Source organism: Pediculus humanus, genomic scaffold (genome assembly GCF_000006295.1).
Source record: "Pediculus humanus corporis 1103172107631 genomic scaffold, whole genome shotgun sequence".
NCBI classification, from domain to species: domain Eukaryota; kingdom Metazoa; phylum Arthropoda; class Insecta; order Psocodea; family Pediculidae; genus Pediculus; species Pediculus humanus.
The window spans coordinates 311,748-326,454 of NW_002987244.1; the positions used below are offsets into that span (position 1 = coordinate 311,748).

A 14,707-nucleotide genomic window follows, 5' to 3' on the forward strand; every position below is an offset into this window, starting at 1 on the left:
TTCGTGTACATAAATATATATTTTATTAACACTGACAAAAAAAATTTCAGGCATTTTCTCTAAGTTTATGAGCCTTATAACTTCAAAAAAAAAATCATTAGTAAGCTAATTATATAATATTATAATTAAAATTTCAAATAAAAGCTTCAATTTAAATTTAATATTTATTCTAACTTATAAATTATAATAATAATAATAATTGAAATAAATAAATATGATTAACAAGCAATTTATTATCTATTTCGATAATAACTTCTTACTATCTGTAATAAAATACTAAATATTTAAATCGAGACAATTTAATTGAATAATAGTTACAAATTTTATATAAAAAAAACTGAGTGCACATTGTGATAAAAAAATATTTAATAGTCAAAGGAATATGGCCTGCAGGCAGATTTTTAATTTTCTATTTTAAAATGATGAGAAATACATAAGAAATTAAATTAATCTAAATCGAAAAAAAAAAATATGTTAAATTCTAATATTCAATTTTTCAATTATATTTCAATGTATTAATTAGTTTAATTTGCACACAAGGTTTGATTAAAAAATTTTCTGTTAAAACGAGTGCTTTATAAGAATAGTAAAGAGGAAAATTTCGAATGTGTAACTTTTTAGTTTTATGAAGATGAATATACTAGTGACTGTAAAAATTCATAGGATATTTTTTAGCAAAGCACTAATAATAATAATTTATTCAACATTTTTTCAATTAAATCTTTTCACTTGCAATAAAATGAGTAAAAAATTATTTGAGAAAAAAAAAAAATTCAAAATTCATAAATATCAATAGCATAATTTTTATCAATGTTAATTTAACAACTAAAAATTAAATAAAAAAAATATTAATTAAAGTTAGCTCATTAAGGGATTTTTCAGTTAATATCCTTTTCAATAATGACATTAATGACACACATTCAAAATCAATTCAAGTAACATCTTACTTAAAAAAAATTTTTTTAAATTAAAAATAACCAGTAAAAACCAAAGTATATGATAAAAGTAATTAATTTTTAAGTAACGTTATAATCACTTACTTTTGTAAAATTCATAAGAACGACATTTATAAAATGAATTCAGTAAATAGTAAACTAAAAAAAAAGACTAACCTGGGTCAGAAAAACAAGAAATGACAGAAGTTTTAACTCATCACAATATTTTTGAAAAAGAAACACATTACATACTGAAAAGTACAATATTTCAAGCACCAAATTATCTTGTTCCACGTCAACTTTTTAATTTTCTATTTACACTGTCGAATTATCCGGCAGTAAACAGTAGTCTGCAAGAGCGTGTTACAGTTCTTGTTTGTTTATATGTTAGGTATTACAAGCAGTTACTTAAATCTGAAGCTATGGAAACAATTTTAGAACAGCAAAGACGATATCATGAAGAACGAGAACGTCTGATGGATGTTATGGTAAAAGAAATGCTTTATAAAAAAGCTGGAGGTTCAAGAGAACAAATTAACTCTGATCATAGACTGAAAATGTTAATTGATCACTATATGGAGAGTACAAATCATTTAAAAGAACTTTATGAGGATAAGGATGGTTTAAGAAAAGAAGAAGTAGCCGCACTTTCTGGTCCCCACGAATTCACTGAATTTTATTCTCGTTTAAAAGCCATTAAAGATTTTTATAGACGACACCCTAATGAAATAGGAATTCCCATGTCAGCTGAATTTGAAGAATTGGCAAAAATGAGAGAAAATCCTACAGAAGAAAATTACAATATGGTCGAATTTACAGATGAAGAAGGTTATGGAAAATATTTAGATTTACATGAATGTTATTATAAATTTTTAAACTTAAAAGGAATCGACAAAATTGATTACATTGCCTATCTAACAACTTTTGATCACTTATATGATATTCCCAAAGATAGAAAAAATGCAGAATACAGAAAATACCTAGAAAGTGTGGTTGATTATTTACATGAATTTATAAGAAGAATCAAACCACTTTATGATTTAGATAAAGAATATGTAAATATTGAAGCAGAATTTCAAACCCAATGGGAAAATGGTACCTTTCCAGGTAAATGCAATATTTATTTATTAACAATGTAAATAATATTGCAGTATTGTTACTTTAAAAAATAATTTTAACTTTCTAAAATTTTTTGTTAGGATGGCCGAAAGAAGCAGGCAGTGCTTTGACACATGCTGGTGCTCATTTAGATTTATCGGCTTTTTCGACATGGGAAGAACTTGCTTCATTAGGACTTGATAGGTTAAAATCAGCATTGATGGCTTTGGGATTAAAATGTGGGGGTACTTTGGAAGAAAGAGCTCAGAGATTGTTTAGCACAAAAGGAAAAACAGAATTTGATGCATCTTTAATTGCTAAAACAAAACCTGGCCAAAAGAGTGGACATTTAAAGGATCATGAAAGAAATAAAAGCATTGCTGCTTTGGAAGCACAGGTATTATTTTTAAATTCTTTTCAATCTTCTTATTAATTGTAGGATATTATAGTTTATTGACCTATTTATGTGTATAAAAATCAGGTTTACAAATTGGCTGACATGGTTTCTGACCAAAGAGCTGCGACACAAGAAAATGTCCAAAGAAAACAAGCTAGAACGGAAGGAGAAAGAGATGATTCTGATGTAGAAGTTTCTGCTTCAGAATCTGAAGGGGAAGATACTGAAGATGTACCCTATAATCCTAAAAACTTACCTTTGGGTAAATTTTTTTACTTTAATTTTTCTTTTTATCGCTGCTTAATAATAACGTTATTACAAATAAATATAAATCATAGCTTTTGAATAAAACAATAACTTTTAATGATAATTTTAAAATAAGTAATTTGTTATAATAAATCATTATAGGTTGGGATGGAAAACCAATTCCATATTGGCTCTACAAGCTGCATGGGTTAAATATTTCATATAATTGCGAAATTTGTGGTAATTTTACTTATAAAGGTCCGAAGGCATTTCAAAGACATTTTGCCGAATGGCGTCATGCTCATGGAATGAGGTGTTTAGGTATTCCAAATACAGCTCATTTTGCTAATGTTACACAAATTGAAGATGCTCTTGCTTGTAAGTTCAATTAAAAACCTTTTAATTATTTTTTTTTATGCTTTATCATTATTAAAATTTATATTTAAATTTAATTTTTTTTAAATGGCCACATAAGAATTTTGAAATGTTATCTAAAATAACCATTCAATAAAAACTAAAGAATTACTTTAATTTTAATATTTAATATATGATACTAAAAAAATTTTTTTATAGTATGGGAAAAATTAAAATCACAAAAACAAGGTGAAAGATGGCAACCAGAATTAGAAGAAGAATATGAAGATTCATTAGGGAATGTTGTAAATAAAAAGACTTTTGATGATTTAAAAAGACAAGGCTTACTCTAAGTGAAAATAATTAAAAGTTTTAATTTGCTTTTTTTTTAAAGTGTAAAAAAATAACTACTGATTAATTTGTAAAAAAAATATTTTTTTCTCTTAATTACTAGAACAGTTTAATATAAATATTCATCATTACCCAAAGAAAACGATGTAAATTTTTTTTTTTTTTTTTTATTTTAAAGAACTTAGAAATTTTTATATAAGTTTTATAATTTCTATTTTTTTTTTAATTCAAATGATTTAAGCATAAGTAAGAATTATTTCCAATTATATTGATTAACATTTCCATATAAAAATATGTTTTAACATTTATTATAAGTGTATTCTTGTAATTATTATATTTAAAAATTTATTTTAATTTAATCCTTAAAAGATAAAATTATTATAAAATATATTTCTAATGTAATAATATGTCATAATTACTGATTGTAAGATGCTCTGTATTTATTTTCAACTAACAATTAATAAAAATGAGTGATTAAAATTTTTTTTACACTTATTTATTTTTAATTTATAATGTTTTATCTTTACAACCCTTATTTTTTTTAAAAATAAATGAATAAATATAGTATATTAATGAAATTATTTTTACGAAAAATAATAAAAGTGTAATTAACGTGAAACATTATAAATATTACACCGCCTTTTATATTAGTGTCTTTAAATCTTAATCACGTCATAAACATTCAGTGAACCGGATCTCTATGACTGCGGATAAATAATTGAATTGTGTTCAGGTACTGTTTTAAAATGAAGTAATTTAATGCAGTAAAATGTACACATTAAGTAATGGAAATCAGTTCCCTTTAATTGGTTGTATGTGTTTCGTTTTATTAAATTTTTGTAACTTTTTCTATTTTTAAATTTACTATAATTATTATATATTATATTTTAGTGGGAACTTATCTAATAAGAGGGTCAGATACAATTAAAAAAGTCATTGATGCAGGACTTGATGCTGGATATAGGTCTATCGGTTTGTATTCAGTGTTTATTTTTGTTAAAAATATCAATTCATCTAATGCTTAACAGTTATTTAATTTATTATTGTAATTATTTTATGTATTTAGACACAGCAGCTGTGTATGGAAACGAAGAAGAAATAGGAAATGCTTTGATTGAGCTTTTGCCCAAGTATAACTTGACTCGTAGTGATATTTATATAACTTCAAAACTGGCACCTCATGATCAGGGAAAAAACAAAGCAAAAAATGCTGCATTGAGTTCGATAGAAAAATTAAAGACCACATATATTGATCTGTATTTAATTCACTGGCCTGGTGCTGAGGGAGTAGATGTAAAATCAAATTTGAATAGCAAATTAAGAAGGGAATCATGGTTTGAATTAACAGAACTTTATAATAAGGGTTTTATTAAAAATTTAGGAGTAAGCAATTACACTACAGATCACTTAAAAGAATTACTTGCTGATTGTAATGGTGTAGTACCTGTTGTGAACCAAGTAAGCATTTTTTTTTCATATGAATTTTTTTTGATCAAAAAAAATTATTGTGATAACTAAAGAAATATTTTATTTAGGTTGAATATCATCCACTGTATAAACAACTTGATCTAATTGAATTTTGCAATAATGAAAAAATTTTACTTCAAGCTTACAGTAGTCTAGGAGGAGCTAGAAAAACAAATTTGTTATTGAAAAATTCTGTTGTTTTGGACATCAGCAAAAAAATAAATAAAAGTAGTGCACAAGTGCTATTAAAGTAATTTTTTTTAACTTTAATTACATTTGAAAATATCATATTTGATAATTTTTTAATTGTAAACAAAATGTCATAATTTTTTCAGGTGGGCATTGCAGCATGGTTTTGCTATTATTCCAAAATCGGTGAATCCTGAAAGAATAAGAGAAAACATTGATTTAAATTTTGAATTAAGTAATGAAGATATACAATTGTTAGATTCAATCAAGGCAAATGAAAAATTTTCCTGGGATCCAAATGTTGTAAAATAATGATATTTCAAAAAATTAAAATGACTCAAATAAATGCTATTGTAAATGCTTGTATCAATCAATATTTATCTATTAAAAAGGGTAAACCCTTAACTAATGAGTGGACAGTTATATCAGCAATTGTTGGAGTAATTGAAGGCACCAAAATTGAAATTTTATCTCTTGGAACTGGTTCAAAGTGCATAGGAAAAAGTTCAATGAGTCCTAAAGGAAATGTTTTGAATGATTCACATGCTGAAGTTATTGCTAGGCGTGCCTTTTTAAAATACTTATATAACGAAATTATTAATTTTAATAAAACTAATTTTTCAAAAATTTTGCACAAAGAAAATTCTTATTTTCAAATAAAAAATTCAGTTAAATTTTATTTTGTAACAAGTATGTCACCATGTGGAGATGCATCAATCATGCCGAAAAAAGATTTAAATGCAGAGTAAGTGCAATATTTTTCTCTTATGTCAAAAATTAGTTATTAACATTATCAATTGAAAAAATTAATTGGCATTTTAGGGAGTGTTTAATTAATAATTTAAATGTTGAACAAGACAATCCTCTTAAAAGAAAACTATTAATTGATGATGAGCCGATAAAAAAGAAAAAGTTTGAGGATGTAGGAAATGAAGTCACTTCTAACGATGAATCATTCAATTCGGACTTAGGTAAGCTTCAAATTTGCACATCCCTGGAATGTTTTGTAGTAAATTAACATGTTGTCGATTAGTTTATGATTTTATATTTTGGTATAGATAAAATAGAAGATATTCACAGAACAGGAGCTAAGTGCCTTCCTGATTCGATAATTCAAGATCCATATTTGCCTGGTGTGAATTATCATTGTATAGGAGCTGTAAGAACGAAACCAGGTCGTGGAGATCCTACACTTAGTTTATCTTGTTCTGACAAAATTGCAAAATGGAATGCAATCGGTTGGCAAGGAGCTTTATTAAGTTTTTTCATACCAAACCCTATCACTATGGAAGGCATAATTTGTGGAGGTGAGTCATATTTTATTCGACAATTATTTAAATTGTATTTTTCCTATAATTTAAACAATAATTTTTTTTTAGGAGGATGTCCATATTCGAAACAATCCTTTCACAGAGCGGTGAATGAAAGAGTTTTTCAAAATGTACCTATTTATCAAAGTGAAGTAAATTTTCCAGATATTAAAATTGTTAGTAAAAAACCATGTTCATTGAGTATAATTTGGTGTAAAACATCTGCTACAAATTTAGAAGTGTCCGTTAACGGTTATAAACAAGGAGTTACAAAAAAAAATTTGAATAAAAAAGAAGGAAGGACTTCGATATGTAAAAAAGAATTGTTTTTGCTGTTCGAAGAAACTTTTAAATCATTTCCTGAAAATGACATTATTACAAAAAATATTTTTAATGAAAATAAATTTCAACGTTCGATTACTTATTATCAGTTAAAAATGGCTGCCCGAAATTATCAAGACAAATGGTCCAAAATTAAAAATAATTATTTTAAAATATGGAGTAAAAACCAGATAATTTATTAGATTTTACTCTCGAAGAAATTAACTTCAAATATTTAAATTTTTAAATTGTGAACGTGTTTTGTAAGAGTTAAAACGGTTTCTATTGATGTAAATACTTTGGTGCCTTAAATGGTTTTAAATAAATAATTTTTTGCATAAAATGCAAAGGACTCGATGTGATGATATTGTTAATGTTTTTGAATTGTTGATTTTGGGATTATATAATAATTTAAGTTTTAATTTTCTTATCGTAAAAGAGTTTATTAAATTTACATTTAAAAAAAAAAATTTTTTTTTTCTTCATAATAACTCAAATTAAATTTGCTTTGTAGATTTTAAATGAAATATTTCTATATAATTTTTTGTATCTTTTTAATATTTCAAATAAACATGTTTATTATTTCATGTATTTCTTATTAAAAAAAAAAAAAAAAACTTGATAATAACCTTTTAAATAATATAAACAAACGTGGGTTTTGGCGCATTAAAAACAAATTTTGAAATCCGCCATTTTGTTTCGGACGATAAAACAAATTGAAAATTGAATGTCAGTAAAAACATTTTATGAAATATTCTTTTTCTTACCGTCTTCAGTTTTAGATAAAGAATACACACTTAACAATGGAAATAAATTTCCTATGGTATCTTGTAAGTATTTCATGATTAAATTAATTAAATAAAATTTATTTATTTATTTATTAAAAAAAAAAATTTTAATTTTCAGTTGGAGTCAGTGAAATCAAAGATTTTCAAAATGTTTGCAAATCAGTTGCGGTAGCATTGAAAACCGGTTACAGGTCGTTCGGTATGTATAACCGTTATATTTTCAATTTTAAATAAAATATTGTATAATTTATTAATAATTATTACAGAATGTAATCCAATATGCGAACGAGAAGAAAATTTTGGGCTCGTGTTACAAGAATTACTACCAAAATTTAATTTAAAAAGATGTGATGTGTTTATAATAGGAAAATTACATCCGAAAAACTACGGTGAAAATACAGAGAAAGCTTTTTGGCAGACATGTAGAAATCTTAAAACCGATTATTTGGATGCATATTTAATGCAATGGCCAGGAGGATACAACGAAGATCCAGATAATGATGTTAATTTAATTATAAGACTTGAAACGTGGAAAGAAATGATAAAACTTAAAAAAAATGGCCGAGTTAGAAACATTGGAGTTTGTAATTTTGATATAAAACATTTAGAAGATTTCAAGTCTTTAGAACTTGATGTTCCAGCCATAAATCAAGTGAGTTTTCTTTTTTTTCCTTTTCCTTTTACTTTTCCACATGTTTAATTTTTTGTTTGTTTTCAGGTTGAATTTCATCCAAGATGTCCTCAAAAAAATCTATTGAATTATTGTAAAGAAAATAATATTTTATTGCAAGCCACAAGTTTTAAAAATACATTTCATCCATTATTATTATCAGATGATACAATAAGATTTGTAGGAAACAAAATAAATAAAACTTCTGCACAAGTATTGCTCAAGTAAATGAAATAATTAATATTTATTATAAAAATTGTTTAACAATTACATAAAATTATACATATTAATAAATTTTTTTAAATGAATTTTTAGATGGATTTTAAACAAAGGTGTTGCAGTCATACCACAATCAATTAATCCAAAAGATATCATCAATAATTATTTACTCTATGATTTTTTTTTGGAAAAACCTGAAATGGATTCTATTGATTCTATAACTAAGAGAGAAAAATATTTAATGAATCCTTCAATCGTTTTTTAAAGAATACAAAGCTACAATATTTCAGGTAAATAAAAGTTTTCTCACGAAATTTATATATTTTCACAATTAATAATAATAATACTAGTTTGGCAAAGCCCTTTTCCCCCTCCCACTCCCCCATTTACTACTGTTTAACTATAATTTATTTCAAATTTATTTATTAATAATAATAATTTTGTTGTTGTTTTCAATTAAATGAATGAATAATACATTTTGAGCAAAATTTTTATAATTTAATGTGGGAAAAGGGCGCGAAAAAACTTCTTTTTTTTTATTTTTAAATTTTTGGCTTTTTGAGATCGAATTATAATGTCGTCGTTATTTTCAAGTTTAGAAAAGAAAATTTAAATCGGTACGAAAATTAATTTTTCATCTTCGTGTATAAATAATAAATTAATTTGTGAATCTAAACCGATATTTTCAATTTTCAATAATTTAACTTTTTTTTCTTTTGATTTTTTACTCATGACAGCCGTTCCGGTCACTCTCATAACTTCATCATTAACGGATTTTGTATGTAAAGTCACGTGACACGTCACATCTATTTCTATGTATTTTTTTAAAACTAAACCATTTTCAGTTTTTTCCTTTAAAAACAAACAAACAATTCTTTTATTAATAGTTTTTAATGTAAAAATTTATTTATAATTTATTTGATTACCATTTCTTGATGTAATTCTTTTTGAGGAGCATCTATTCTAAATATTTCTGCAAATCCTATCGTGAGACCTCGTCCTTTTATGTTAAATTTTAAACCAACTTCAAGTGCTACCGGTTCGAATCTTAAAAATAAACAAAAAATTATAAATAAAAAAAAGTTTAAGACAAAAATTTTAATAAAAAAAAATTTACCCGAAACCTTCGGCTAATGAATCGCTCCAAAAATAATTTTCAGGTTCATTGAGTTGATTTTGTTGACATTCAAATGTTAATTTTTTACCATAACCCACACCTATTGATATTAATTCAAGTGGTTGACCGTTAAATATGTAATTATTATTATTATTTTCAGCTGGACGAACTTTGTATCTAAATCCAGGGATTATTCTTGGATCCACATAAGTTCCTAAAGGAAAAAAATTATTTTTTTGTGTGTAACAAAGTTTACATTATTTGTTATCAGTGTGAATTTTTATTTGTTTTTTTTACTTGCAAATTGATAAGAGAAATTAATTGTATTAAAAAAAAATCGATTTGTCTTACCTATCACAGGTAATTCATATGGTTTTAATCCTTTAATTGTGTATTTAGTTGGTGCATCACCAATTGTACCACCATTTACAACCGTACGTCTCCAGTTTGTTTTCACTCCAGGAGTTAATGTAAAACCTCTTTTCTTATTATTTCTTCCTATAGAAACAGATGTGATACGCGTTATAATTGCTTTAAACGTTCCTTTCTTCTTCTGGGTGACTACCAAACCGTTCATCTAAAACAAATAAAGTTAAAACGACGAAGACGTCATCAAACATCCAAAAGAACAAAACATTATACCGGTTGTAAAATGGTTGTTGTGCCTGAATCATCAAACCATTCAATTTTACACATTCCTTTTATTTTAACTCTTTTTTCAATTGTTTTATCTTTGAGAATTTTGTGTGATACTTCTTCTTGATGACCCTTGAACAAAGTAATAACAATTTTTTTTTTAAGTTCTTTATTATTATTTAAATGGGAAAATTTTTTTCATACCTGAACGGTTATTATTTCTAATGTTCCAACGACCAAACGACTTGGATCGTGTATCATAAATTTATCACCAACATTTAATACGTGAACCTCAAAACCGAATCCTCCACTTCTGGAATCTGTCCAAAAATAATTTTTATTTTCATTTAATGTTGTATTTATATCAGGTTCAAATGTTAACCTTTTGGAATATCCGCGACCTATATTTAATAGTACAAGTGGTTTCCCATCAAATAAATAACATGATTTTTCTGATGCGTTCTGGAAAAAATTTTTTATCATAAATTGTTGTTGTTGTTTGTCTGATAACTAACTTACTTATGTATTTTTTACAGTTGGAAGTGTTGGTACATGTAAACTCACCGGTTCTGGAAGAACTCTAACCCTGTAAGAAAATCCTGGAATGATTCTAGAATCTACATAAACACCAACAGCTGGAAATTCGTAATTAGGTAATGAAGTTATAGTATATCGTGCTGGAATATCATTCAATGCTCCAGCATTGAGACACATAAGAGGAAGAATTTTCGGTGTTGATTCTGAGTTATCTTTATCACTATCCTGGAAAACATTTTCCAACTTATTTCAATAATAATAATAATAATTACATAAAAAGTTACAAAAAAAAATTTTATTTATTTATTTTTTTTGAGTAAATATTATTCAATTAATGATAATGATGTATTCTTTGTACATTAGATTTCAAACAACTCTCCAGCGGGAAATTTTGATTGGCTTCATTAATTTATTATCATTATCACGACGAAGAAGAAGTCTTACATTTATATTTTATCACTTTTTTTTTTAATTTGAAATAAATTTGTGTCAGAAATGATTGAAACACTAAAAGGTAAATTTAATTTCTTTTTTTTTATTAAAAACATCTTTTCATTTATTAATTAATAATAATAATAATTAAATGAAAAGATGTTTTTGAGTGAATCTGCAATCATCATTATTATTTAAAAAAAACACATTTTAATTAAAAATTAAAAATAATACTGACTCCATCACTGACATCCCAAATCGCATGAGATGCTGGGCTGTATGATTTATGTAAGGCATCATCATTATTATCCTGAAATCAAAGAAAAAAAAGAAAAACAAACAATTTTTTTTTTTTTTTTTTTTGTAACAAAGCCAAAGTCTTGTCAGTAGAAAAATTATTTGAAGGTCTACATTGAAAAATTTTTGGTATACATAATGATGATAATTTTGTTTTTTTCTTTTTCAAAAGGTTTATTTTTATTTATGTACATTAAAAACTAAAAATGTTTTATGTCATGTTTTATTTTTAAATAATAATTTATTTATTTATTTATTTTTAAATAATATTTATTATTAGGTTTTTATAAAAACGCAATAATTTTTTAATTGTTTTTCAAAGAGAAAATCAAAGGTTCAAAATAAATAAATAAATGAAAGTCGTTAATATAATTAATGGATACCTGTGACGTAAGACACAAATCATCGATAAATTCATCTTCAACCAATTGCGATGGCGTTATTTTCCTACCACGAAAACGTTGAAGATTAACAATGGCTGATGATCTCTGTATGTGAAATAAATCAGGGGATCGAACTGTTTCCATTATATATATATTTATAAATTAAAACATAAAAAAATTATAAAAATAACGTTTTTAATCTTATCCCCGTGCTAGTCAAACTAGTCCAACAGAACATATTTTAACCAATATATTTTCCTGTTGGATGTGGTGGGGAGAGTAAAAGACAGAGATAGAAAAAAAAAAAAAAGAAAAAAGATAATTGATAGAAAGGGAGAGAAACGTATTTTACTTGTTTTGCGTTTTTTTTTTTATTTTATTGCGTCTGTTGCATTTTTACTTATTTTTTAAATTTACCCCTTCCCCTTCCCCCCCCCTTTTGAAAAATATTTAAATTTTTTTTTTGGATATTTTAAAAATTTAATTAAAAATTGATGAAGTCGACTTATTAAAAAAAAAAAAAATTTCCGAATTTGATATTTATTAATTGTATCAATTATTATCGTTATTAAAACTATTAAAATATAATAATTGATAATAATAATCTTTATTTATAATTAAATTGTTGTGTGAACTCAATCAAGGACTTTAAAATTAATTATTTATTTAAATAAATAAATAATTATTTTGCGTTTATGCTTTTTTATGTGCTTTTATGTTTTGCAAAAAGCATAACTAAAAAATTTTAGGCGCTTTTAAGAAATTTTCTGTTTTCGTAAAATTACTCTACATAAAATATTGCCAAAAAAAATTAAAAAGGAATATTATTATTAACATTATTAGAAATATTATTTATTAAAAGGAATACTATTATTATTATTATAAAATAAATTTACGGTCGATTTTGTTTTGGTTTAAATAAATAAGTTTCAAATTCATCGTCGTGTAATTTTAATATTATTATTATAAGTTATGCGTGAGAAAAATTTACTTTTTTTTAATTAATTTTTTATAGTTAAATTGAAAAAAAAAAGTAAAAAAAAAATGCAAGGACAAAGAAATTGTTACATCAAAATCAAGCCTACAACGGTTTTGACGATGCAAAAGACACAAAATTCCAGAATAAATGACGTCACGTGCAATGCGGTACGTTTGCAAGGTCTTATTTAACGTATTCAGGTAAGCTAAACACGATTAACGATAATTTTGTCTCCCGGATTAAAAATTAACATTACGACTTTCTCTCTCTCTGACGCAACAATACTTTAAACAGACAGACAGACAGAAAAGAAAAAATTTTTTATTAGGTTTACGATAAAAGAAATTTTCTTCTTTAATTTATTTTATTCTTTTTTTATAAATATTTTACATTTTTATCGTTTACATATATCGTAGGTATGGTCATTTAATAATTTTTTTTTTTTTTTCGTGCGTTATATTCGAATTGTTAACTTTCCGCGTAAAAAGGTAGATGGCGTTATTTTTAACGTACAAAAAAAAAAACTTTCTACATAAAATTATATACGGATAGAAATTATATTAATTAAAACTTTTTTTTTTTTTTTTAGCTTTAGTCAGTTAAATATTACGATTACGTTGCGTTTTTTTTGTGCGTGTGATATTTTATTTCAAGTTAAATTTCATTTAATAAATGAATGAAATAAATAAAATGGGAATTATTTAAAATAATAAAAATGTTTGAAAGAAAGTTAATAAGAATCATATTTCATTACAGTTGAAAGTAAAAAAAAAAAATTTGCAAATTTCAAAAAAAAAAGAAATATGCTTTTTAAATAACGGTGAGTTTAAATTATTATTATTATTATTAACATTTTAAAAAAGAAATAAATTTTCGTTAAATCACGCGAATTAATAATAATTAACGAGTTTTTAATTTAATTGCATTACTTATGCATAAATTTGCAACAAAAAAAAAAGATGGCGACCGAATCATTTTGACAACGACGCTCATTTCAAAATTTTTTCATTTTATTTTAATAATTCAAATATTATAAGTAATAAATAAAGTTTTTCTTTTGTGATTTAATTTTGTCGAAATACTTTTTATAAAATGACATATTTTTCAAGTAAAAGTAATTATAATTTTAACGTTGTGAAATGGGATAATTATTATTATTATTATGGGTATGTGTTCGATTACCGTTTTTTTCAAATTGTCATTTAAAATTTCGTTAAAACTCGTTATTTATTATTATTATTTTAAACTAAATTTTGTTACATTTGAAATTTATTTTACATTCACTCAAGGCTATCAACATTATTTTCATATAATTTAATCATGGCTTTTCTCTTACTCAATATTAAATTAGAACTAAGTAAAACAACCAGGCACACCTTGGTTAAGGTAACACCTGATTTTTAAACCGGAAATATTGTAAAACAATATATATATAAATGTGGTTTTTCTATTACCTTTTTTAACACCACATTTTTTTAATTACATTACACAAATCATATTCGAATTAATAAAGTTTATTACCATCAAATGGAAACTCTTAGAAAAAAAATGAAAAAATGGTAGTACTCCGTTATGACTATCATTTAATAAAAATAAGAAAATAAAAACCTGCACTATGACGTTTAATGGTAGTCGAGGCCAATGTAGAATTGTGGTACCTCTAGTATAGTATCTGACTGGAATCAGCTGTACTTGACAAATCAGTACTACTTTAGAACTCAACGTGGGTACTACTACTTGTACTTTCTTTTACACGTGCATTTTTTTTTGTCTATTATTGTATATATTTAAAAAAAAGTGAAATGAGTCGTTTTATTATTAAATGTGTTTTCATACAGTTTTAAATTATAAAAGTGATGATGATGATGATGATGATGAATAAATTTTCTATTTAAAAAACGGGTGTGTATATAATAATTTTCTTTTTTTTTTTTTTTGTTTTAAAAACAAACTGGTTTACTGTTACATTATTATTATTATT

The 14,707-nt window shown here is 24.7% G+C and overlaps 5 protein-coding genes across 5 annotated transcripts; 4 read left to right on the top strand and 1 right to left on the bottom strand.

Annotated features, from left to right (window-relative positions):
• Nucleotides 1-1,132: 1,132 nt before the first annotated feature.
• On the top strand, nt 1,133-3,383 carry Phum_PHUM258680 (Splicing factor 3A subunit, putative; the record flags this gene model as incomplete). Its single annotated transcript, XM_002426492.1, has 5 exons — nt 1,133-2,042; nt 2,135-2,430; nt 2,515-2,692; nt 2,839-3,054; nt 3,280-3,383. 5 exons carry the CDS (start codon nt 1,133-1,135, stop codon nt 3,381-3,383), a joined length of 1,704 nt encoding a protein of 567 aa, XP_002426537.1.
• A 767-nt stretch (nt 3,384-4,150) lies between these two features.
• Nucleotides 4,151-5,349, top strand: Phum_PHUM258690 (aldo-keto reductase, putative; the record flags this gene model as incomplete). The annotated part of the gene is made up of 5 exons (XM_002426493.1): nt 4,151-4,193; nt 4,273-4,353; nt 4,448-4,839; nt 4,917-5,098; nt 5,184-5,349. 5 exons carry the CDS (start codon nt 4,151-4,153, stop codon nt 5,347-5,349), a joined length of 864 nt encoding a protein of 287 aa, XP_002426538.1.
• A 20-nt stretch (nt 5,350-5,369) lies between these two features.
• On the top strand, nt 5,370-6,871 carry Phum_PHUM258700 (adenosine deaminase acting on tRNA, putative; the record flags this gene model as incomplete). The annotated part of the gene is made up of 4 exons (XM_002426494.1): nt 5,370-5,782; nt 5,860-6,008; nt 6,096-6,344; nt 6,417-6,871. 4 exons carry the CDS (start codon nt 5,370-5,372, stop codon nt 6,869-6,871), a joined length of 1,266 nt encoding a protein of 421 aa, XP_002426539.1.
• Nucleotides 6,872-7,471: 600 nt separating this feature from the next.
• Nucleotides 7,472-8,610, top strand: Phum_PHUM258710 (2,5-diketo-D-gluconic acid reductase A, putative; the record flags this gene model as incomplete). Its single annotated transcript, XM_002426495.1, has 5 exons — nt 7,472-7,502; nt 7,575-7,655; nt 7,723-8,108; nt 8,175-8,350; nt 8,442-8,610. The coding sequence occupies 5 exons, from the start codon at nt 7,472-7,474 to the stop codon at nt 8,608-8,610; spliced, it is 843 nt and encodes a 280-aa protein (XP_002426540.1).
• A 344-nt stretch (nt 8,611-8,954) lies between these two features.
• Nucleotides 8,955-11,985, bottom strand: Phum_PHUM258720 (uncharacterized protein; the record flags this gene model as incomplete). The annotated part of the gene is made up of 10 exons (XM_002426496.1): nt 8,955-9,197; nt 9,272-9,392; nt 9,463-9,676; nt 9,814-10,039; nt 10,105-10,230; nt 10,303-10,560; nt 10,663-10,860; nt 11,306-11,377; nt 11,748-11,881; nt 11,970-11,985. The coding sequence occupies 10 exons, from the start codon at nt 11,983-11,985 to the stop codon at nt 8,955-8,957; spliced, it is 1,608 nt and encodes a 535-aa protein (XP_002426541.1).
• Nucleotides 11,986-14,707: the final 2,722 nt, after the last annotated feature.